The sequence below is a fragment of the Nerophis lumbriciformis genome, linkage group LG36 (genome assembly GCF_033978685.3).
Source record: "Nerophis lumbriciformis linkage group LG36, RoL_Nlum_v2.1, whole genome shotgun sequence".
Lineage (NCBI taxonomy): Eukaryota > Metazoa > Chordata > Actinopteri > Syngnathiformes > Syngnathidae > Nerophis > Nerophis lumbriciformis.
Window position 1 is genome coordinate 25,522,636 of NC_084583.2, and position 25,227 is coordinate 25,547,862.

At 40.5% G+C, this 25,227-nt stretch overlaps 2 protein-coding genes across 2 annotated transcripts; one reads left to right on the forward strand and one right to left on the reverse strand.

Moving 5' to 3' along the window:
- Positions 1-1,403: 1,403 nt before the first annotated feature.
- On the reverse strand, positions 1,404-13,932 carry LOC133577091 (dual specificity protein kinase CLK4-like). Its single transcript, XM_061930647.2, has 13 exons — positions 13,766-13,932; positions 9,345-9,505; positions 7,130-7,370; positions 6,467-6,563; positions 6,118-6,184; positions 5,918-6,034; positions 5,674-5,840; positions 5,473-5,567; positions 5,248-5,377; positions 5,096-5,178; positions 4,938-5,017; positions 4,755-4,845; positions 1,404-1,990 (listed from the first exon to the last, which is right to left on the reverse strand). Exons 2-13 carry the CDS (start codon positions 9,503-9,505, stop codon positions 1,811-1,813), a joined length of 1,509 nt encoding a protein of 502 aa, XP_061786631.2. The 5' UTR covers positions 13,766-13,932; the 3' UTR covers positions 1,404-1,810.
- An 82-nt stretch (positions 13,933-14,014) lies between these two features.
- On the forward strand, positions 14,015-14,970 carry tmem126a (transmembrane protein 126A). Its single transcript, XM_061930649.2, has one exon. It carries the CDS (start codon positions 14,211-14,213, stop codon positions 14,826-14,828), a length of 618 nt encoding a protein of 205 aa, XP_061786633.1. The 5' UTR covers positions 14,015-14,210; the 3' UTR covers positions 14,829-14,970.
- Positions 14,971-25,227: the final 10,257 nt, after the last annotated feature.

Consider the following 25,227-nt stretch of genomic DNA (forward strand, 5'->3'; position numbering starts at 1 on the left):
ACTGTGTGGATAGACCTGCCTACTGCATGTTCTCAAGTGATGACCATACCTGCCAACTTTTGAAATCAGAAAAACCTAGTAGCCAGGGTCCAGGGGCCGCAGGCCCCGGTAGGTCCAGGACAAAGTCCTGGTGGGGGGTTCAGGCTTCGCCCCCCGACGCAAAATGATTATTAGCATTCAGACAGGTTAAAATGTTGCTAAAACCATCACTTTTCTATCAGTCACAGTGACTTTTCAAAACAAAAATATTACAGCAAAAATCATATGGGTTGATTGACATGTTTATTCTGTAAGCTAACTTCAATAGTTTGAAATTATTTTGACAGTTAATGCCAGTTATCCTGTCAACCTTTCACAAGACTTCAATTTGTTCATTGAACGTATAAACAGTATAAACACTTTTTACAGTAAACAAATGGTAAAACAGTACTAAACAATTCCATTAAAAAAAAAAATTGGTGTCATTATTAACTTTCTGTCCAAGCTTGTATAATCTACTGCCTTGTTCAATTGTAAAAAATATTCTGTGCCTAAAATTCACATTTCTATCACAATGATCATACTGTAAACATGGTAAGCTAACTTCATTAAAATTAATAGTCCTGTCAATAGCATGGAATTACAATTCAAATGTCGTTTTTTTGTAAACCTTTCAAAAGAATTCAAAATATGAAAAATTAATGAAAATTAATTGAAGCCATCAGACACTTGAAAAGTGGCACATCACATCTCTAATGTAATCATTTGAACTTTTCAACAGAAATAGCACTGCAAAAATATTAAGGACATACTTCTGTATTTTATTTAACAAGATTTCTTCAACTTGGACTTGAAAGCATAAATAGTATAAACACTTTTAACAGTATAACAGTACTAAACAATTCCAATAGATAACATTGGTGTCATTACCTTTTTGTGGCTAAAATCCGAAAAACGTTGAAAGTTTTCCACTTGTATCGCTAGCAACGGCATTAGACTTGTGTTTTTTTGTCCCAACGTGGTCTTTTACATCGCTAATTCCTCCGTGTCCGATCGAAAAATCTTGTCTGCACAAGGTGCAATTCGTGTAGTTTTCACCCTTTTTGGAACAGATAATTATTCCCGGATAGGCTTTTGAATATTCTTCACGGAATGACTGCAGTTTTCCTTTCGGTTTAAGACTCGTTTGCGATGTTTCTCCGGCTGATTCCATGATCGTTCGCTCGTTTGGAAACAATGGCAACTGGTGCCTCGTGCTTGGCAGCGGTGCTATAAATAGCCTCGCGCATTTAAAAAATTATTTTTTTTAATTAATGAAAAACCGTATTTTTTATCACTGCAACCGTAACCCGGAATAGGTTGATGAAAACCGTACTAATTACGGGAAAACCGGAGTAGTTGGCAGGTATGTGATGACAAAACACTGAATGATTCAACTGGTCACATTTATTGAGAAAACATACAAGAAACAGCAAAAGCAGTCAAAACCCCCAAAAATATATGACAAATTCTGTGCCCCCAAATAACTTTTTACAATACAAAGCTGGTGATACAAATGCATATAAATTTAACGGTTAATACATTTTAGGAACTGTACAATGCAAAAAGAGAATTTAAACAATGATTAACAAAATAAAAACCTGCAGCTCTATCAGAGCACCCAGAGACTGTAGTATGGCAAATAAATATATACACTGAGAACAAATGATGAGATGTTCTTGGCAAAGTGGAGCAGGGGACTGATACAGTCGGCATACGCCCACCTCTCCCAGAGAGTGAGGACGTTGAGGCTGGAGGATGGCGACGGTTCTGAGGTTACGTGATAAGGTGCTCAGTGTTTTTTACTGGCACTGCTGCTGCTGCTGCTGCTGCTGCTCTTTTGGTAGCAGGAGAAGAAGTGGTGTTGGAGGGCCTTGTCCAGGGTAATGCGCTTGGCTGGGTCGTACTCCAACAACTTCTCTACGAGGTCAAATAGCTGCTGGTGATCCTCACATTGAGACATCATGTAACGCTATTTGGAGGGAGAAGGAAATAGAATGTATTGTAAATTACAAAACAATATGGAGAACGGAGGCAGACTTTGACGTTTTCCTGCAATTCTTAGATTTTAAAAAACTACAGAACTTGCACTTTACCATTGCAACTTGTTTGTATCGTATAATCAAAGTATTAACTCATTTTAGGGCAGCAACGTTGTTGTTTCGGGCTAAAAAAAATAAATGTGTCCCCATAGTGTCCTATCAACAGCGAGTCACATCCATGCGGAAATTTCCGGGTTGAAAATGACATCATACATGCCTCGCCGTGAGTGGCGTTGGAAGATTCTTCATCTACTGAAACTCACCTCATCCTATAACTTCTCCAGAAAGCCCACAGTCACACAAGCGATAATTTACCTCTTGGAGCAGATTACCGTATTTTCCGCACTATTAGCCGCACCTAAAAACCACAAATTTTCTCAAAAGCTGACAGTGCGGCTTATAACCCGGTGCGCTTTATATATGGATTAATATTAAGATTCATTTTCATAAAGTTTCGGTCTCGCAACTACGGTAAACAGCCGCCATCTTTTTTCCCCGCAGAAGAGGAAGTGCTTCTTCTTCTACGCAAGCAACCGCCAAGGTAAGCACCCGCCCCCATAGAACAGGAAGCGCTTCTTCTTCTACTGTAAGCAACCACCCGCCCGCGTAGAAGAAGAAGAAGCGCGCAGATATTACCGTACGTTTCATTTCCTTTGTGTGTTTACATCTGTAAAGACCACAAAATGGCTCCTACTAAGCGACAGGTTTCCGGTTCATGAAAAGACGCAATCTCTCCATCCGCACACGGACTACTATTTCACAGCAACTGCCTAAAGACTTTCAAGAAAAGCTGGCTACTTTCCGTGCATATTGTAAAAACAAGATAGCTGAAAAAAAGATCCGGCCAGAGAACATTATCAACATGGACGAGGTTCCACTGACTTTTGATATTCCTGTGAACCGCACTGTGGATACAACGGGAGCACGTACGGTGAATATTCACAACACAGGGAATGAGAAGTCATCCTTCACTGTGGTTCTAGCTTGCCATGCTAATGGCCAGAAACTTCCACCCATGGTGATATTCAAAAGGAAGACCTTGCCAAAAGAGACCTTTCCAGCCGGCGTCATCATAAAAGCTAACTCGAAGGGATGGATGGATGAAGAAAAGATGAGCGAGTGGTTAAGGTAAGTTTACGCGAAGAGGCCGGGTGGCTATTTTCACGCAGCTCCGTCCATGTTGATATACGACTCCGTGCGCGCCCACATCACGCTGGTTTTTAATATATTATTAAAGTTTGACTGACCTATCTGACTGTTTTTTTGACATTCCTTTAGCGCAGTTAGATGCGGCTTATAACACGGGGCGTCTTATAGGTGGACAAAGTTTTGAAATATGCCGTTCATTGAAGGCGCGGCTTATAACCCAGGGCGCCTTATGGTGCGGAAAATACGGTACTAAAAGCAAAAATGTGCTTATGTAGGTTTAACCATACTTTAATCTTGACGAGTGAGCTGCTACGAGGTGATGAAACATCCTAGTTTGTTTACTTAGAGACACAAAACAGCCGCATAGCATACAGAATGAAGAACACCAAGGAGTGCCCGCAAATGTGGAAGTGAAGAAGAGGATTTTGGATTGTGTTAATATAGATGTATGTCATATTTTATTGTTTAATACTTTATGTGCACTATTTTAAAAAGGGAATAGTATCCAATACCAAAGCAAATAAATAGTTGTCATTGTTGACACCGCACAATTCTCCAACATAGTCTTGTTCTCATTGCACAAAAAATGTTACAAAATTAAACGTCACTAGCACATAATAGTACAGTAAATAACTTATTTTAGCAGTAGTGTACAGTACTAAAGGAGAAAAACACTTGTTCTTCTAGTGGCCCGAGCTTGACATTGTATTTAAAATAATATGACATGTATTTTGTATAATGTGTCTGTACTGCATGTCTAGTTGATAGATGGTTTTGTTGCCATAGAGCTAATAGTAACTACTGTACATGACAATCACAGCTTTTGAGCATGCCTTTATTGTCGGGGCAGCAACAGGGCGGGAGGGAGGCGGCATCTAGAGCCAGTTTTCAAAAAGTTTCATTTCAGACCAGCAAAAACACTCTTTGCGTCGGGATAAAAAGTTGAAACTGTACATATTTCACCGATTCCACCAAAAAACGGGTCTGTGGGGACAGGCCCTTAGAAGTATTTAAGCTCAATTTGACACCACGGCCTGTCCCTCTAGGTAACTAGTCTTAGTATTCTATGGGTTCTACATGGTTATAGTTCTATGGGCATTAGCCAATGAGTCAAAACAAGACTGGTGGTTTAAAGCAGCGGACCGCGGCCCAGTACCGGTCCATGGATCGATTGGTACCGGGACGCACAAGAAATTAAAATAATAATAATAATAATTTTATTTTTTTCTTTATTAAATCAACATAAAAAAACAAAAGATACACTTATATTTAGAGCACCAACCCCAAAAAACCTCCCTCCCCCTTTACACTCATTCGCACAAAAGGGTTGTGTCTTTGTTACTAATATTCTGGTTCCTACATTATATATCAATATATATCAATACAGTCTGCAGGGATACAGTCCGTAAGCACACATGATTGTATTTTTTTATGACAAAAATAAAAATAAAATACCCCCCCCGGTCCGTGGGACACATTTTCAAGCGTTGACCGATCCGCTGTTACAAAAAGGTTGGGTACCACTGGTTTAAAGGACATTCTCACCCTGAGTGGTTTGCAGTGTTTCCTGACGTATCTGCCAGATGAGCTGTCAAAATCCCAGTCCAGCTTGTTCCGGTGGACATACCGGTGTTTCCTGTATAACAAAAACAATTTGGACAAAGTCACCATAGTATAACAAATGCTGTTTGTTGGCCTTCTCCCAAATATATAATGTTTTTCCCTTACCTGCTTTTATGAAGGAGGTTTGTAGGAATAGGGCCCAGGACTCTCTCCATCATTGCAAGATGCTCCTTGCTGTCATGAGTCTAAATGTGAAAGCAAACCAAAGTAGTTAACACTTTTGAGTGACACTCCTTTCCTTTATGCCCCTGATGGCCACAAACCTGGAAGAGAGTTGAACCGAGGTAGTACTCAATGAGGATGCAGCCCACACTCCACACATCACAGGAGTGATCCCAGCCGAGATCTGTAAATCAAAATGGACACTCACGAAAAAGGAGCTTTATTTTAAAATGTTAAATAAATCATCATATACCTAAAATGACTTCAGGGGCCCGGTAATGACGTGTGGACACCACAGATGTGTGATGCTCATGTTCATATGTGGCATTTCCAAAATCTACTATTTTTATGTCTGGTCTCTTCAATGTCCTTTCATCTCGTTTCTAGAGATAAAACAAGGTTATGTTTATCAAACGGCATCAATAAGTATAAATGTACAACAATAATAAATATAAAGAAAGAGTGAAAACATGTTTACCTTTAATGAATTGTACCGAAGCTCATATTCTGACTCAATAAACAGGATATTCTCTGGCTTCAGGTCTGTGTGAGTGAGCTTATGCTTATGGAGAACTAAATATAGACGAGGAAAAGGTACCAGTTAGTGGCGAAAAATAACTTGGCAGCTCTTTTGAAAAAAATCAACATAAAATCACTCCAAGCTTCTCGAGTGACTCACATTTTACAGCGTGGATCATCTGGTAGGCCATTTGTCTAATGTGCTCAATGGGGAAAGGCTGAAAGTTGTTCTCCTTGAGGAAATCATAAGTGCTGAGACCGAGCAGCTCGAAGGCGATGCAGATATGACCATGATAGTCAAACCAGTCCAGCATGTGAACACACGCACTAAAAAGAAAGACAACTGTAAGTATCTGGTTTGTCAGTGTTGCTAACTCATTAGCGTTGTGTGTGTAATTACTCACTATCTGCCCTGCGAGTCCAGAGACTTGAGCTGTTCAAGCACAGCTACCTCAGACTTCGCTGCGTCTCGGTAGCGTTCAATGTTTTTAATGATCTTCAGAGCCATTCGAGCACCATTACTAAACACATGAGGACAAAAATTAAAATCGGATATGAAAATAGGATGGGGAAAAAAATTCAAAGTAGCAATATCCATTCTTACTTTAGGTGATCAACACATTCAACGACCTTCCCAAAGGCACCCTCTCCGAGAGTACTCACAATCTCATCTACACAAGATAGAAAAAGGAAGTTAGAAACAATGCAGTGATAAGTGAAACATTGCTTTGTGGCTGCTTGACTGCACTGTTAAACTATATTATTTCAACTGGCTTGAGAATAATGCCATACAATTCAATGTTTATGTTACAAGTGCAGTAGCAAACCTAATGTAGCATGTAATCTAATGGGCAAAATACATGAATATCTATGAAATATTTAGAAATAAACACCAGACAAGAGTGTGAGAAAAACAAAATGTGAACAGTAGAAAAAAAGTGTATATTCTATACATCTCGCTTTCAGCATGTCTCCATTGTGATAGATGAGGTGACCCTCGTCATCATCCTCAACACTCCTGGATCTTTTCCTGCGGCGATGGCTCCTCCTCTGCATCCGAACCGCCGCAATCCGCCATCACATCAATAACCCATCAGTCAGCCAGCCAGCACCAGGCCACCACAACGCGACATCGTCATTCATTCAACCAGGCCAAGGGGGGAGTTGCGGGGGTGGACAGTTTCGGCCCGTTCAGTAACACCGCCAGGCGAATGGACGGCGCAGCAAATTCAAATTCAGCCCCATCGAGAAATTGGGCGCCAGCCACCACATAGTGTGCGTTACAGAAGAAAAACATGGCAACAAGATTTTCAGATGAGAGACTTTCTCAGAGTAGCACAGGAAAAAAGTGAACTTGATTGATAACATGTATGTCTTCTAAAACAGCATCATTCATTCATTTCTATTTCATTATAAGCTTACAGTTACAACATTAGTATTAAATCCTCTTCCAGTACATTACCTTAACACCTACGCTACACATGTTTAGTACTAGAAATCATTTTAGTATGACAGAAAAATAAACCAGTGTTAGCAATGGCTAAGCACCAGTGATAATGGCCCTGATGATGGTTTGTGGTACAGACAGAAGTAAAAGGGAAAAGAAGTTCTCGTACCGAAGAGGACCTGTGGCGAGAGTGGCTACGCCTGTGCCTTCTGTCTCGCCTGCTTCTGTGACTGCGGCCGCTGAGCCCGCTGCGTCCAGACGACTTGCTATAATGGTGCCAGTCGCGATCTCTGTCCTTGAGGGAACAATCACGGCTGTCCTCTGCATAGGCCGTCTCCAAACTGTGGACCATGATTGGCCTCCCACGCGATTCAAGACTGTGGTTTAAACAGCGGTTCTCCAGGAAGAGCCTGTTAAACAGTTACAAAATCCCCCAAAAGAACAAAAAAAAAGTTTAGTTAAAGCTGCTGTATGTCACCGGCTCAAACATGTTTTCAAAACAAAAACCACCACCACCAAGATCACTGGCTAGCTAATTTTACCAATAAAAGTTTAAAATAGCTTATTTCTCACAATTACAAATAATCATTCGGGCAAAATAAGACAAATGACTGTCTGGTATACACGTCTGTAGCAGTTCTTCTCAGGTAGTGAGGCAGGTCACCATGTAGGAGTGCAGTGTGATCCCAGGTAACATGCTTTATCAGTATCATGCCTTAAACCCTGCTTTACAACCCAGGAGGGACAAGCATTAGAAAATGGATGGCTGGATGGATGTTTCGTAGGTTAAAGCGCTTTGTATACTGTGCTCCGGAGTTATTGTTGCTGATCAATTTTAATGTATTTTTATTGAGCTTATTTTATATTTTAGCTTCCAATGGTTCAAGTCAGTCAAAAATGTTTAGTTTAAATAAGGATTACAAATTTATTTTTATTTTTATTGCAGACAAATGTATACACTTCAAATATTTTTTGTTAGATACCAAAAAAACAATGTTAAGTTATTCTTTGTTGTAAGTTAATCTATATTTCTTTCTTTAGTCTTTAATGTTAAAAAGGGATACAATATTATGCAAAGGTGTACATAACTAACCTGTCATACCCAACAGATGTGTTCTTGCAATAGTAGTCTCTAAACACAACTACATTCTATAATAACACCAGTAGAAGATGCTATGTTTGTTGATAGTCGTTTTTAATTTTTTAAAAAGTCATTTAAAGTCTGTAAACACTTGAAAAAATCTCAACAAAGTACATTGTACAAAAAGCAGCAACAACTGAAAATATGAAAAAAACGATTAAAAAAATGTGAAGACTATTTGTTTTAAATGTATACATTGAGCCTTCGACAAGAAAATTGTATCATTATAGCAAATGACTATGTCACGGTGACCACACCTCCACCGCCACAGGTATCTAGCAGTTTAGGGGAAACATGATTAAGTATGTGCTAGCGGCCAGTAGGGCTGCAACTAACTATTTTGATAGTCAATTAGTCAACATCAATGATTAGTCGGATAATAAAGCATACACATTTAATTGCTCTAATTAATTCATTAATATCTAATTATGCTTTTACTGTGCTGCTCATTCAGCTGTTACAAAAAAATTTAAACAAATATTAGAATGTTTCCTTTAAAAAGAAAGGAAATGCAAAGTTCTAAAAAACAACCCTGTTTGTGTATTTAAAAAAGGTTAAAATATCAGCAAAGAAAACAAACAAAACACAAAATCTAACTCCCTCTAAAACAAAAGTGTTTTGTGATGTTTAAAAAGCTGCACACTGGTATATTGACAATTGACTCCGGGCAGTTTTAGCACTTTAATAGACTCAATGTGTTGAATTATTTCTTTGATTAATTCTTAAAATGGGGTAAAGTGTCTCACCCTCTGATTTAGTGTTATTTTCTATCTAATCTTGGCATGCGTACAATAACACTGACGTGTGAAATGCAGAGGCACAAATGTTGCTAAAAGCCGCTCTTTTATGCAGGTTTGAATCGATCGGAATGTGTACCTAATGTTTTGACAGGGTGAATCTATTTGGTTCATGCAGTTTATTAAAAAAATAACTGTCACTTTTGAAGAGGGTGTGGTGTTTCATTTGCAATCTGGTAACGCCTCCACAAATGTACATCTTGCAGACATACACAGACTAGTAGGCTTAGATTAAAATCATCATTGGTCCCCTTTTATTAAACAGAAAACATGCAGCTAATAAGAAAAATAATACAATGTTACAAAAGATGTGCCTATTGCGGTGTACACTAAACCAAAAATGACATTTTTTATATGACACAAGGTTACTGACAATAACACCCTAACGATCATACATGATAAAAATACAATGGCTAACAAAGACTGCACACAACAAGGCTATTTACCCATCATTAGTCTTGCAGTGTCTGTTACTTCTTCTGTATTTGTTTTCTCGTTCACTACTGTGCGAATCTCGCATCTTTCGTTTGCGAAAGTCCATTCTTTCCTCCCAGCTGTACTCGTCAAGCCAAACACCCGGGGAGTGCAGCTGTGTACAATGGCGCATCTGAAAAGAACATGAAACATTTGGGTTGGGTCAGATTCTTACAAAACAAAATGGTATACATGATTGTCAAAACCGTGGCAGCAAAATATTTGTGAAGATTTTCATGGTAGAAAAAAAATCTTGAAAAACATGTGAACTTGGTGTAATGCAGTGTTTTTCAACCTTTTCTGAGCCGAGGCACATTTTTTTCATTGAAAAAAAATCCCAAGCCACACCACTAGCAGAAAACTAACAAATTAAACCCGGCACCCGATATTGACAGTAAAAAGTCGTTCTCGCAATTGTTGGATACAAATTCAAACCATAACCAACCATGCACTGTAGCTCGTCTCAAATTAGGTGTACTGTCACGACCAGTATTTTGGTGTTTTCCTGTGTGGAGTGTTTTAGTTCTTGTCTGGTGCTCCTATTTTGTTGTCGATTGTCATGTCATGTAGAGATGTACTTTGAAGACGCCGTCTGCTCCACGCGCTGTAAGTCTTTGCTGTCGTCCAGCATTCTGTTTTTGTTTACTTTGCAGCCAGTTCAGTTTTATTTTCACTGTCGTCTGCATATATCCTGCTGGCCCCACTATGGACTGGATTCCCAATATTATGTTAGATCCACTCTGGACTAGACTCTCTCAATATTATGCTAGATCCACTCGACGTCCATTGCATCGGTCGCCCCGGGTGGGGGTGTCCCCACATCTGCGGTCCCCTCCAAAGCTTCTCATTGTTATCCCATTGGGTTGAGTTTTTCCTTGCCCTGATGTGGGATCTGAGCTGAGGATGTCATTGTGGCTTGTGCAGCCCTTTGAGACACTTGTGATTTAGGGCTATATAAGTAAACATTGATTGATTGATTGTGATCACGACAAATCATGTTCCTGACGTCTACAAAGCAATTAGCTACCTGCTGCCACCTACTGATATGGAAGAGTATTAAACAGCTACCGTATCTTTCGGAGTATAAGTCGCACCAGCCGAAAGGAAAAAAACATAAGTCGCACTGGAGAATAAGTCGCATTTTTGGGGGAAATGTATTTGATAAAACTCAACACAAGAATAGACATTTGAAAGGCAATTTAAAATAAATAAAGAATAGTGAACAACAGGCTGAAAAAGTGTTATGTTATATGAGGCATAAATAACCAACTGGTATGTTAAACATATTATGGTAAGAGTCATTCAAATAACTATAACATATAGAACATGCTATACGTTTACCAAACAATCTGTCACTCCTAATCGCTAAATCCCATGAAATCTTATACGTCTAGTCTCTTACGTGAATGAGATCAATAATATTATTTGATATTTTACGGTAATGTGCTAATAATTTCACACATAAGTCGCACTTATAGTCCGAAAAATACGGTGCTCTGCCGAGCTCTTGACAGCGCAGACATTACTGGTTTGCAAAGAATATTTTCAACTCAATTAGGTGAAATTACATAATTTCCCACGGCACACCAAACGATATCTCTCTGTGCCGCGGCACAGTGGTTGAAAAACACTGGTGAAATGTACATTTCCATAAAAGCACACACAGTGCACTATAATTAAATACAAAAAGTAAGCTTCACGTCAAACAAACTGAAAGTATCTTAACGACCACTGGGAGAACGGCATGTCCTTTCTTTCACAAAGACGGCCATGTTACGCATTGTCTGAATACCCTTTAACTGTTAATAGTGATGTCCGATAATGGCTTTTTGCCGATATCCGATATTGTCCAACTCTTTAATTACCGATACCGATATATACAGTCGTGGAATTAACACATTAATATGCCTAATTTGGACAACCAGGTATGGTGAAGATAACATCCTTTTTTAATAAATTAATAAAATAAAATAAGATAAATAAATTAAAAACATTTTCTTGAATAAAAAAGAAAGTAAAATATAAAAACAGTTACCGTATTTTCCGCACTATTAGCCGCACCTAAAAACCACAAATTTACTCAAAAGCTGACAGTGCGGCTTTTAACCCGGTGCGCTTTATATATGGATTAATATTAAGATTCATTTTCATAAAGTTTCGGTCTCGCAACTACGGTAAACAGCCGCCATCTTTTTTCCCCGTAGAAGAGGAAGTGCTTCTTCTTCTACGCAAGCAACCGCCAAGGTAAGCACCCGCCCCCATAGAACAGGAAGCGCTTCTTCTTCTACTGTAAGCAACCACCCGCCCGCGTAGAAGAAGAAGAAGGGCGCGGATATTACGTTTCATTTCCTTTGTGTGTTTACATCTGTAAAGACCACAAAATGGCTCCTACTAAGCGACAGGGATCCGGTTCATGAAAAGACGCAATCTCTCCATCCGCACACGGACTACTATTTCACAGCAACTGCCTAAAGACTTTCAAGAAAAGCTGGCTACTTTCCGTGCATATTGTAAAAACAAGATAGCTGAAAAAAAGATCCGGCCAGAGAACATTATCAACATGGACGAGGTTCCACTGACTTTTGATATTCCTGTGAACCGCACTGTGGATACAACGGGAGCACGTACGGTGAATATTCGCACCACAGGGAATGAGAAGTCATCCTTCACTGTGGTTCTAGCTTGCCATGCTAATGGCCAGAAACTTCCACCCATGGTGATATTCAAAAGGAAGACCTTGCCAAAAGAGACCTTTCCAGCCGGCGTCATCATAAAAGCTAACTTGAAGGGATGGCTGGATGAAGAAAAGATGAGCGAGTGGTTAAGGTAAGTTTACGCGAAGAGGCCGGGTGGCTTTTTTCACACAGCTCCGTCCATGTTGATATACGACTCCATGCGCGCCCACATCACGCTGGTTTTTAATATATTATTAAAGTTTGACTGACCTATCTGACTGTTTTTTTGACATTCCTTTAGCGCAGTTAGATGCGGCTTACAACACGGAGCGGCTTATAGGTGGACAAAGTTTTGAAATATGCCGTTCATTGAAGGCGCGGCTTATAACCCAGGGCGCCTTATGGTGCGGAAAATACGGTACATAGAAACTAGTAATTAATGAAAATGAGTAAAATTAACTGTTAAAGGTACTATTAGTGGACCAGCAGCAAGCAAAATCATGTGTGCTTACGGACTGTATTGATATATAATGAATAAAGAGTGTAAAGTGGGCTTTCGATGCACCATCCAACATCTGCCCATTATGCTCGGACTGCAGTCAGAGGGGGGGGGGCAACAATTGAAGGAAGTGTGTAAATAGTTATTTTTCTTTTTTTAAGTTTACACTTGTTCAAGAGCAAGTATTGATGCTGAGTTAGAGACATTTTATCCCACTCCGGTTGTTTGTGTGTTTTGCTTTTTTTAATAATGTGTACAGCATTATTTGCACTTTATACTGTTCACTTTGTTACTGTTCAATTATGCCATTTTTGTTTGTCTTGAATAATTTTGTCTATTTTGTGTTTATCCTTGAATAAACAGGTCAGTTTCTTGTTACCAACCATTGTGTATTATTCAAACTCACCTAATTCAGCTGGCTAGTTGTTATCAAGAGTACTAAAACCATTTTCAACATGATTCTGACAACTGAGTAGGCTAAAAAAAAACTTTAAACTTTAATACATGCTCGGATAGGCCAGTATCGGTCAGTATCGGTATTGGTTAGTATCGGTATCGGATCGGAAGTGCAAAAACCTGGATCGGGACATCCCTAGTAGGAACCAGAATATTAATAACAGAAATAAACAACCCTTTTGTGTGAATGAGTATAAATGGGAGAGGGGTTTTTGGGGGTTGGTGCACTAATTGTAAGTATCTTGTGTTTTTGATGTTGAAAAGAAAAACAACGATACAGATACCGATCATTTCCTATATTACATTTTTAAAGCATTTATCGGCCATCTTTAACTGTAACACATAATGCGATTATTCAAAACACTCATGGGGCTTAGAAACCGTTAATAACTTTTGGTAATACAAATGAGCACGAATACAATCGCACGTACATGGTGTGCTTAGAACTGGTTGAAACCTGATCGCAGCTGACGTCTGCTATTTTACTAGGCCCAGCTAGGCCAGGAAGATTAGCGCCATTATTTTAGTTTGTACATTTCAACCCAATTTCCATAATCCCTCAATATTCAAGCTACTAATAGTAAGCCACGTTAAGAACGTACATAAAAAAATATTGACGCGAGGAAATGTTCGACGTTAGCATTTAGCTTTTGTAGCAAGCGCCACCATGCCGGGGCCTGTCGTCGACGCTTGGAGACGCTAACTGGCTACATGAGAGTACATCATTAATTACACAAACAGGTCGTCAATGTGCCAACCTTACCTCTTTTAAATGGACACTATGTCCCAGGAGTACACCTATCAGCGCTCCAAAGACAATATTTGCTCAGATGTCGTCGACGAAACTCTTATCAAAGATGGCGAATGCTATGGACTTCAACGGAATGGTCTTTGTGGTCACGTGATTCACGAAAAAACCACGCCCATGACAAGTGGCCCGAGTTGTAGTGCCCTGCGTTTAGTTTTCCAGGTACTTCCGTCTATTTTGTTATGTCGCATGTTACTGAAATACAAATGTGATCAATGAGGTAATTTACAGTACAATACTCAATAAGGAATGCATTAGGTATTTTACTCAACAAGATGGGCTCCACATGTACTCCTTACAGACATAATTCAGGACTTAATCGCGCGGAGGTCTCGCGTTGATTTGTGGTGAAAACATGGTGCGTTGAGGTACAGTTTAACCCACCGGCAAAACCTGGAGGATGTCTGACCACGACTTGCAGGAGAGCGTGGCTGGTAAGACGCTCTCAAGGTCAGCGATCGCCCAACTAATGGGAAGCAATTTCCACAAACTGCCCGACACCGAGCAGAAAATCTTCAAGTACGGACCTGTGTACGTGGGCGGGAATGCCGCTTTGGCGGGACTGCTCGCCAACAGCTTTTACCGCCGAGTCCTGAACGTCACACAGGCGACCATCGCCTCGAGCCTGCCGATGGCGGTGCTGCCCTTTATGTCGACCTACGTCTTCTACAACGCCATAGTGAGCAGCCCGCTCTTGTCGGGGGATCTCCAGTGCCCGGGCTGCGTGCTGCTGAGAGGCGCCCTGGCGGCGGTGGTCGGCGGCGGCGTGTACCCCATCATCCTGGCCCTGCCCGTCAACGTCGGCCTGGCCACCAGGTACAACACGGCGCCCATGCCGGAGAAGGGGAACACCCTCCGCTTCTGGATTGACATCTCCAGACCCGTGCTGAAGAAGATGTGGCCGGCTCTGATCCTCCAGGCCCTCTTTGCTACCTTCCTCAGCTCAAGGACATTTGAAAGTTACCTCAAACTCTCTAAAGTCGCCTTGGACTCACAAAGAGAGGAACTGCAAAACTGAAATGTGAGACTTAATACTTCTATCGTTTTCCATACTAGTGTGTTCTAGTCCACAGCTTCCAGACACTCAAAAGGATCAACACAAAATATTTGTAATTAAAAATATATTCACAGAAATGACAAATAAAATACATAAAAGATCATTCAGACTTTCTTCCCACCTGTCCTGGTGCTCCTATTGTATTCATTGTTTTGAGCAGCCCTAACCAATCTGGCGCCCTAGGCAAGATTTTAGGTGGCGCCCCCCCCCACATCGGCAGTGAAGTGTATATACTCACAAGAACCCGAATAGCTTTGTCTTTGACCTTTTTTTTTTACTTACAACTATACCTAATATATAAAGGGGTGGAAAAGTGACTATTACTTGCAGGGCAAACATTAGCTAACCAGAAGGCAATAATGTAAACAAAAAACACCTGCTTAAAAGATCTAATACAAATGTCCCTGAGGAATGTAAGGTGGGAGTACTGTAATTACCTAACATTACATTATTATTTTCCATAACAATTTAGCCCCCTCCACAATATTAACCCAAAGTTAAAACAGAAGCAATTGCCGAATCATGTAACATTAGCTTAATGCTAAAAAGCCAGGTTACTATCACATTCTGTAACAGACAAATAATTTCATGTAGGCTAACGTTACCTACCTGCTACCTCTGTATTTTCTCGTTTCTCCTCCTCTTCTTTTCTCTTTTTTCTTCCCTGGGCACCTGACAGTTTTGGCCGTTTTGACATCTTGTGTTGATTTTTTGATGTGGTGACGTCCAAAAAGAGTCATGATACGGGAAGGGAGGGGGCGCACCGTGCGGGGGGAGGAGGGGGCGTAATGTTGTAACAAATAATATTTCTATTAAATAGGCTTTACTTTGCATTTTAATTAACGTGGGATTATTTTTTGTATTTAGAAATAATAGTACCAACTTTTTTTTTTCTCCATTTGTGGCACTGGCGTGGCGCCCCCTGATGGACGGCGCCCTTAGCATTTGCCTATACGGCCTATGCCACGGGCCGGCCCTGACTGATCATGAGCTGTTTTGGTCACGTGATCGATACGTGAACTGTGTCGCACTGACGCCTCCTCTGTGCCCTGTGAGCGGCTCTTTTCTACAGCCCGAGAAATAATAACTAAGAAGAGAAATCGTCTAAAATGTAAAATTCGTCAGAAAACTTTTTATTTTTATTTTTATAAAAATGTGTAAAAAAAATAAAATTAAAAAAATTCCCAGTCCACAATCATCCACAACACGTTCTCTTAGATTTCCATGTTATGATACATGGTCACATTATTTATTGACTGTATCTAAAAAAGATACAAATATATTTTTATTTAAATGAAGATATGAAATAATCCTAAATGAAATACAATGACTTGGTTTATATTATTGTATATACTAGGGCAGGGGTCACCAACGCGGTGCCCGCGGTCACCAGGTAGCCCGTAAGGACCAGATCAGTCGCCCGCTGGCCTGTTCTAAAAATAGCTCAAAGAGCAGCACTTACCAGTGAGCTGCCTCTATTTTTTAAATGTTATTTATTTACTAGCAAGCTGGTCTCGCTTTGCTCGACATTTTTAATTCTAAAAGAGACAAAACTTAAATAGAATTTGAAAATCCAAGAAAATATTTTAAAGACTTGGTCTTCACTTGGAATAAGCGGTAGAAAATGGATGGATGGATGGGTCTTCACTTGTTTAAATAAAGTCATTTATTTTTTGACTTTGCTTCTTATTACTTTTAGAAATACAATTTTAGAGAAATAATACAACCTTAAAAATGATTTTAGGATTTTTACACAAATATACCTTTTTACCTTTTAAATTTCTTCCTCTTCTTTCCTGACAATTTAAATCAATGTTCAAGTAAATGTTTTTTTATTTTTTTTATTGTAAAGAATAATAAATATTTTAGCTTCTGGTTTTTCGACGAAGAATATTTGTGAAATATTTCTTCAAACTTACTATGATTAAAATTCAAAAAAAATATTCTGGCAAATCTAGAAAATCTGTAGAATCAAATTTAAATCTTATTTCAAAGTATTTTGAATTTATTTTAAAATTTTTGTTCTGGAAAATCTAGAAGAAATACTGATTTGTCTTTGTTAGAAATATAGCTTGGTCCAATTTGTTAAATATTCTAACAAAGTGCAGATCGGCTTCTGCACGCACACACAATTGAATGCAACGCATACTTCATCAACAGCGATACATTCTACACTGAGGGTGGCCGTATAAACAAGTTTAACACTGTTACAAATATGCGCCACACTGTGAACCCACACCAAATAAGAATGACAAACACATTTCGGGAGAACATCCGCACCGTAACACAACATAAACACAACAGAACAAATACCCAGAACTCTTTGCAGCACTAACTCTTCCGGGACGCTACAAGATGTGTGTGTGTGTGTGGGGGGGGGGGATCCCACATCAGTGGATCTATCATAATAGTGTGAGAGTCCAGTCCATAGTGGATCTAACATAATAGTGTGAGAGTCCAGTCCATAGTGGATCTAACATAATAGTGAGAGTCCAGTCCATAGTGGATCTAAAATAATAGTGAGAGTCCAGTCCATACTGGATCTAACATAATAGTGTGAGAGTCCAGTCCATAGTGGATCTAACATAATAGTGTGAGAGTCCAGTCCATAGTGGATCTAACATAATAGTGAGAGTCCAGTCCATAGTGGATCTAACATAATAGTGAGAGTCCAGTCCATAGTGGATCTAACATAATAGTGAGAGTCCAGTCCATAGTGGGGCCAGCAGGAAACCATCCCGAGCGGAGACGGGTCAGCAGCGCAGAGATGTCCCCAACCGATGCACAGACGAGCGGTCCACCCCGGGTCCCGACTTTGGACAGCCAGCGCTTCATCTGTGGCCACCGAAACCTCCCCCCCCCCCTCCCCTCCACGAAGGAGAGGGGGGCAGAGCAGAAGAGAAACGGCAGATCAACTGGTCTAAAAGGGGGTCCGACACCAGCAGATGACATGGCACCCCAAACCATCACCCAACCATGCAAATTTTGCATTTCCTTTGGAAATCGAGGTCCCAGAGTCTGGAGGAAGACAGGAGAGGCACAGGATCCACGTTGCCTGAAGTCTAGTGTAAAGTTTCCACCATCAGTGATGGTTTGGGGTGCCATGTCATCTGCTGGTGTCGGTCCACTCTGTTTCCTGAGATCCAGGGTCAACGCAGCCGTCTACCAGCAAGTTTTAGAGCACTTCATACTTCCTGCTGCTGACCTGCTCTATGGAGATGGAGATTTCAAGTTCCAACAGGACTTGGCGCCTGCACACAGCGCAAAATCTACCTGTGCCTGGTTTACGGACCATGGTATTTCTGTTCTAAATTGGCCCGCCAACTCCCCTGACCTTAGCCCCATAGAAAATCTGTGGGGTATTGTGAAAAGGAAGATGCAGAATGCCAGACCCAAAAACGCAGAAGAGTTGAAGGCCACTATCAGAGCAACCTGGGCTCTCATAACACCTGAGCAGTGCCAGAAACTCATCGACTCCATGCCACGCCGCATTAACGCAGTAATTGAGGCAAAAGGAGCTCCAACCAAGTATTGAGTATTGTACATGCTCATATTTTTCATTTTCATACTTTTCAGTTGGCCAACATTTTTAAAAATCCCTTTTTTGTATTAGCCTTAAGTAATATTCTAATTTTGTGACACACGGAATTTTGGATTTTCATTTGTTGCCACTTCAAATCATCAAAATTAAATGAAATAAACATTTGAATGCATCAGTCTGTGTGCAATGAATAAATATAATGTACAAGTTACACCTTTTGAATGCAATTACTGAAATAAATCAAGTTTTTCAAAATATTCTAATTTACTGGCTTTTACCTGTATATATATAAGAAATGCTTGACTTTCAGTGAATTCTAGCTATATATATATATATTTATTTTATTATATATATATGTATATATAAATAAAAGAAATACTTGAATTTCAGTGTTCATTTATTTACACATATACACACATAACACTCATCTACTCATTGTTGAGTTAAGGGTTGACTTGTCCATCCTTGTTCTATTCTCTGTCACTATTTTTCTAACCATGCTGAACACCCTCTCTGATGATGCATTGCTGTGTGGCACGCACAAAAGTGCTTTCATCAAATGCATTAGAGTCTGGAATCTTCCATCTCTCCCTAGCATGGCCCAAAAACCGGTCAATCTTTGCTTCCTGAGGAAGATCTTCAGTGCCAAGCACTTGGTAGTCCACTACTTCTTCCCGGAGGCTATCCAGGTCCAATCGCAGCTGCAGCTTGGAACTTACAAGCTGTTATGAGAGTAGCGTATGTGTGTGTGTGGCCCTTTAATAGGTGAGCATGTGAGGTGAGTGACATCAGTGAGTGTGTGGGCGAGAGAAGAGAGGGAGCGGTAGCGTGAGTGCGGGCGGGGACTAGTTTGGTTTGTGTTGGATTGGCTGTGTGCAAGCAATCAATAAAGCAAGATTTGCAACTAATCGCCGGACTCAGGCAGGAAAGGTGCAACAAAGCGTATTTCTTCATCTTACTCGTCGTCGGCGTCGCCATGGCTGTATCTTCCTCGTTCTTCTGCTTCGTCTCCTTGTTGTGTGCGCAGTTGTGCACTGCACTCTCTAAAAGCCCTAGATGTTATTGATGTTATAGATGGCAGTATTGTCCTGTTTAAGAGTTTCACAACATTGCTGTTTACGGCAGACGAACTGCTTTACGGTAGACAAAAAAGTGGCTGCTGTTGTTGTGTGTTGTTACCGCGCTGGGAGGACGTTAATGAAACTGCCTAACAATAAACCCACATAAGAAACCAAGAACTCGCCCTCCATCATTCTACAGTTATAATGTGTTTGGGCAGGCACACTGTTTATATTGTGGGAAAGCGGACTCAGGTCCTCATGAATTTCGGGAGATTTTAGGGAGAAAATTTGTCCCGGGAGGTTTTCGGGAGAGGCGCTGAATTTCGGGAGTCTCCCGGAAAATCTGGGAGGGTTGGCAAGTATGCCTCAGCTGTTGTCTTTATAAATGAGCTTCTTAAATAAGCGTAGCTGCTATGCAGTCACTTTAGTGTGATGATTAGTTTTTATTGTTTTACAAACGTTTTTAGTATTTAGCTCAATGCCTTCATGATGGTTTGTATGTTGTATGTATTTTATGTATTTGTACCTTGTTTTACTGTTGTACCTTGTTTTTAATGACTACTGCACACTTGCCAACCCTCCCGGATTTTCCGGGAGACTCCCGAAATTCAGCGCTTCTCCCGAAAACCTCCCGGGACAAATTTTCTCCCGAAAATCTCCCGAAATTCAGGCGGAGCTGGAAGCCACGCCCCCTCCAGCTCCATGCGGACCTGAGTGACGTCAGGTGCGCAACACCACGCAAATCGTTGGCCAACCAAAAAGTAACCCCAGTAGCTATAGCCAACATTCACCAGGAGATGGCAACAGACAAACATAGATCACTCTATTACATTATTCCCCTTTTAGAAATGTATAAAAGTTACTCAAAATAAATAAACAACCCAACCAAAAAATGCAGCAGCTCAATTAAAAAACTGTACTTAAGCCACATTCTTTTTTCTTTTTTTTTTAGTACTGAACTCTTAACCCTCATTTGTAAAAAAAAAAAAAAAATAGCATGCTTATTATACAAACAGTATTTGTACACCTTTAACACAGATTTTTATACTGTCTTCAGAGATTCAGTTTTTTTGGTGGTACTCGAAACCTTTCTGGGTACCTGCGAAAGGGTGTTCAGCATGGTTAGAAAAATAGTGACAGAGAATAGAACAAGGATGGACAATTCAACCCTTAACTCAACAATGAGTAGATGAGTGTTATGTGTGTGTATATGTGTAAATAAATGAACACTGAAATTCAAGTATTTCTTTTATATATATATATATATATATATATATATATATATATATATATATGTATGTGTGGGGAAAAAAAATCACAAGACTACTTCATCTCTACAGGCCTGTTTCATGAGGGGGTTCCCTCAATCATCAGGAGATTTTAATGGGAGCATTCACATACCATGGATTATATAGGCCCCAGAGTGGGTGGGTACAGGCTGGCGTAGGGGCGTGGTGATTGGCTCATGTGTTACCTAGGAGGTGTTTTCGTCTGTGGCGGCATGCTGATACAATTTCGCTGCGCTTGTTGAGGGATGACAGGTCTGGACGGTATATGATAAACAGTTTCTCTTTCAAGCATAGGTTGCATCTTTTATTACCACTATTGTAAGGTGTGCTGGATGCAAGAATTTGCCATGTTATTGAATATTCAACATTATTGTCTTTGAGGTCCCAAATGTGTTTGCTGAGTTCTGTGGTATTCCGCAGGTTTTGGTTCCTGAAAGAAGCCTTGTGATTGTTCCATCTGGTTTTAAACTCCCCCTCGGTTAATCCTACATATGTGTCGGATGTGTTAATGTCCTTGCGTGTTACCTTAGATTGGTAGACAACTGATGTTTGTAAGCACCCCCCGTTGAGAGGGCAATCAGGTTTCTTGCGGCAGTTACAGCCTTTGTTGGTTTTGGGGTCGCTCTGTCTGGGGGTCGACGGCTCATTTGCAATTGTTTTGTTGTGGTTTGAGATAATTTGTCGTATATTGTTCATACAGCTGTAGCTCAATTTAATGTTGTTCTTGTTGAATACTTTTCTTAGGCTGTTGCCTTTGGGAAAGTGTTTGTCAATCAGAGTGAGGAATTTGTGGCCAATGTTAGTTGAGACGTTTTTGCTGTATGGGGGGTTGTACCAGATGATGTTGTTTCGTTTTCTGTTCTTTTTTGGTTGGTTTCCTGGCGTGGGTTCATAGGTGAGGGTGAAATTGTATCCGCTTTCATCAAGGGCTTTTTGGTACGGGGGGTTGCTTGGTCAAATTCAGCTTTGCTAGATGACAGCATCGATAGCCTTTTATTAATTCCGGTAGGTATTCTTTTCGTGGTGGTGGGTGGGTGGTTGCTGTCATGGTGCACGTACATATATATATATATGTATATATATATATATATATATACATATATATATACTATATATATGGTGAATTCTAGCTGTAAATATACTCCTCCCCTCCTAGCCCCGCCACCAACCACGCCCCTCCCCACCCCGACCACGCCCCCACCCCCACCTCCCGAAATCGGAGGTCTCAAGGTTGGCAAGTACGGACTACTGCTGCAAACCAAATTGCCCCTCGGGGACAATAAAGATGTTCTAAGTCTAGACTGGGTAGGCTGACTAAAAAAAGTGGCATCCAATTTCAAGAAAGTTCAAAAGACTTTTCAATTTCTTTCAGTATGTTTGATAAAACTTAAAAAAATGGAAAACAGAAAATATGCATGAAACTGCTCAAAAGATTATGCATGACATAATTATACACTTGCACTTTGCAAAACTTGAAATTAAAATGTCCCAACGGTCTTTCAAGGCTTGTTAAAATTCATACCTTGTAGAATATTAATGCATAATTGCTGAATTGCCTTTCTCCCTGACATGTTTGCCTCCGAGTCAAAAAAAAAGGAGCATGGTGTCGTGCATAAAGAGCAGACCAACAACTGAGCATGGCTTACTTTTATTAAAGGTTTTTTGGAACACACATTTTGCAGCGATGCTGGAATCATGAAGGTTTCGTTTTGACCTCAGAAAAACACTTGAGCACGCTCAATCCTTCATGTAGCAGAGTTAAAACCAGTCAATTGGATGTTTTGTAGGCGATTGTCATCAGATAAGTTGAGCGGAATCTGGACATCTTAATTCGTGTGTCATAATCTCGCTTGTCATACACAGGGAACGTTTATGGATGAGGAGCAGATTCTTACTGGAAGGGAAAGGTGCTTCTTCAGAGATAATATTGACATCAAGCTATTATAATGATAAAATGCTTCTAATTACATCAGTTCCGCACTTTCCAAACACCTCATAAATAACCCCAAAAAGCACGGTAAAACGGCCAAAAACAAAGCTGATTGACTAACACACCTCACGTAAGATATGGGCCTGAATCGTCATGACAACCGGTCAACTCATATGGCACAACCCCCCCCCCCCCCCCCCCCCCTCGTTATGCAACTTTGTCCTACATCTTGTAACAGTAGTCAATACACGGTCAATGTGTCCCTTCTGAGACAAACAAGCCATTGTAACATGCTGTATCACTTCATATGCAGTAAAAGGAAAAGGTACAATAGAAACAATACATCTGTCAGCACAGAAATCTCCATAAATATAATCGTAATAACTGAACGTCAGTCGAGAGAGAACTTCCCGGAGAGCAGGAAGACGAGGGGACCGACGCGCACTTCAGGGACGCCGGGCTGCTAAACTAAGTGGGAGTTGTCTTGCGTTCATGGCACAATACATCTTAAAGGAGTAAACACTTTTGCAACAGCTCATATTCCCCGATACGGCAAAATAAAATACAATAAATAACATGAATGCTCCACGCGCACAAACACAACAGAACCGTTCAAATGCTTCCCAGGCGCACAGTCATTACCTCAGTAGACCTACAAAAGTTAATAACGGGCTAGCCAGCGCCCTTAACGTCATTAAAGTACAAACCCCGTTTCCATGTGAGTTGGGAAATTGTGTTAGATGTAAATATAAATGGAATAAAATGATTTGCAAATCCTTTTCAAGCCATATTCAGTTGAATATGCTACAAAGACAACATATTTGATGTTCAAACTCATAAACATTTTTTTTTGTTGCAAATAATCATTAACTTTAGAATTTGATGGCAGCAACACGTGACAAAGAAGTTGGGAAAGGTGGCAATAAATACTGATAAAGTTGAGGAATGCTCATCAAACACTTATTTGGAACATCCCACAGGTGAGCAGGCAAATTGGGAACAGGTGGGTGCCATGATTGGGTATAAAAACAGCTTCCATGAAATGCTCAGTCATTCACAAACAAGGATGGGGCGAGGGTCACCACTTTGTCAACAAATGCGTGAGCAAATTGTTGAACAGTTTAAGAAAAACCTTTCTCAACCAGCTATTGCAAGGAATTTAGGGATTTCACCATCTATGGTCCGTAATATCATCAAAGGGTTCAGAGAATCTGGAGAAATCACTGCACGTAAGCAGCTAAGCCCGTGACCTTCCATCCCTCAGGCTGTACTGCATCAACAAGCGACATCAGTGTGTAAAGGATATCACCACATGGGCTCAGGAACACTTCAGAAACCCACTGTCAGTAACTACAGTTGGTCGCTACATCTGTAAGAGCAAGTTAAAACTCTCCTATGCAAGGCGAAAACTTTATCAACAACACCCAGAAACGCCGTCGGCTTCGCTGGGCCTGAGCTCATCTAAGATGGACTGATGCAAAGTGGAAAAGTGTTCTGTGGTCTGACGAGTCCACATTTCAAATTGTTTTTGGAAACTGTGGACGTCGTGTCCTCCGGACCAAAGAGGAAAAGAACCATCCGGATTGTTATAGGCGCAAAGTTAAAAAGCCAAGCCAGCATGTGTGATGGTATGGGGGTGTATTAGTGCCCAAGACATGGGTAACTTACACATCTGTGAAGGCACCATTAATGCTGAAAGGTACATACAGGTTTTGGAGCAACATATGTTGCCATCCAAGCAACGTTACCATGGACGCCCCTGCTTATTTCAGCAAGACAATGCCAAGCCACGTGTTACATCAACGTGGCTTCATAGTAAAAGAGTGCAGGTACTAGACTGGCCTGCCTGTAGTCCAGACATTGAAAATGTGTGGCGCATTATGAAGTCTAAAATAGCACAACGGAGACCCCCGGACTGTTGAACAACTTAAGCTGGACATCAAGCAAGAATGGGAAAGAATTCCACCTGAGAAGCTTCCAAAATGTGTCTCCTCAGTTCCCAAACGTTTACTGAGTGTTGTTAAAAGGAAAGGCCATGTAACACAGTGGTGAACATGCCCTTTCCCAACTACTTTGGCATGTGTTGCAGCCATGAAATTCTAAGTTAATTATTATTTGCAAAAATAATAAAGTTTATGAGTTTGAACATCAAATATGTTTTTTTTTGTCGCATATTCAATTGAATATGGGTTGAAAAGGATTTGCAAATCATTGTATTCCGTTTATATTTACATCTAACACAATTTCCCAACTCATATGGAAACGGGGTTTGTAGATTACAAAGTAAAGAGCCAAATAAAATATCCATCAAGGCTTTAGACCGAAGAAGAAGAAGAGGAAGAGGAGCAAACACAAGAAAAAACAAGGGTGTTAGAAAGTGGTCTTCCCTGTAACTGTACTCTCCATGGTAGTAAACAGGTCTTCACAGAGTAAACACATCAGGGTATTATGATTACATCATCATTTGTTCAGTAGCTTCATGACTTTTTCACATCGTAGGACCTTCTCCCCCCCCCCCCCCCCCCCCTCCCCCCACACA

Bases quoted from the DNA above. Each gene is read 5' to 3' on its own strand.
- LOC133577091 (XM_061930647.2), bottom strand. From the start codon at position 9,505: ATGCGCCATTGTACACAGCTGCACTCCCCGGGTGTTTGGCTTGACGAG. The intron at 6,035-6,117 runs GTAAGAATGGAT...TCATGTGTTTAG, and splicing joins GAATGTGTTGATCACCTAAA to TAATGGTGCTCGAATGGCTC. The intron at 5,841-5,917 runs GTGAGTAATTAC...CTTTCTTTTTAG, and splicing joins CTGGACTCGCAGGGCAGATA to TGCGTGTGTTCACATGCTGG.
- tmem126a (XM_061930649.2), top strand. From the start codon at position 14,211: ATGTCTGACCACGACTTGCAGGAGAGCGTGGCTGGTAAGACGCTCTCA.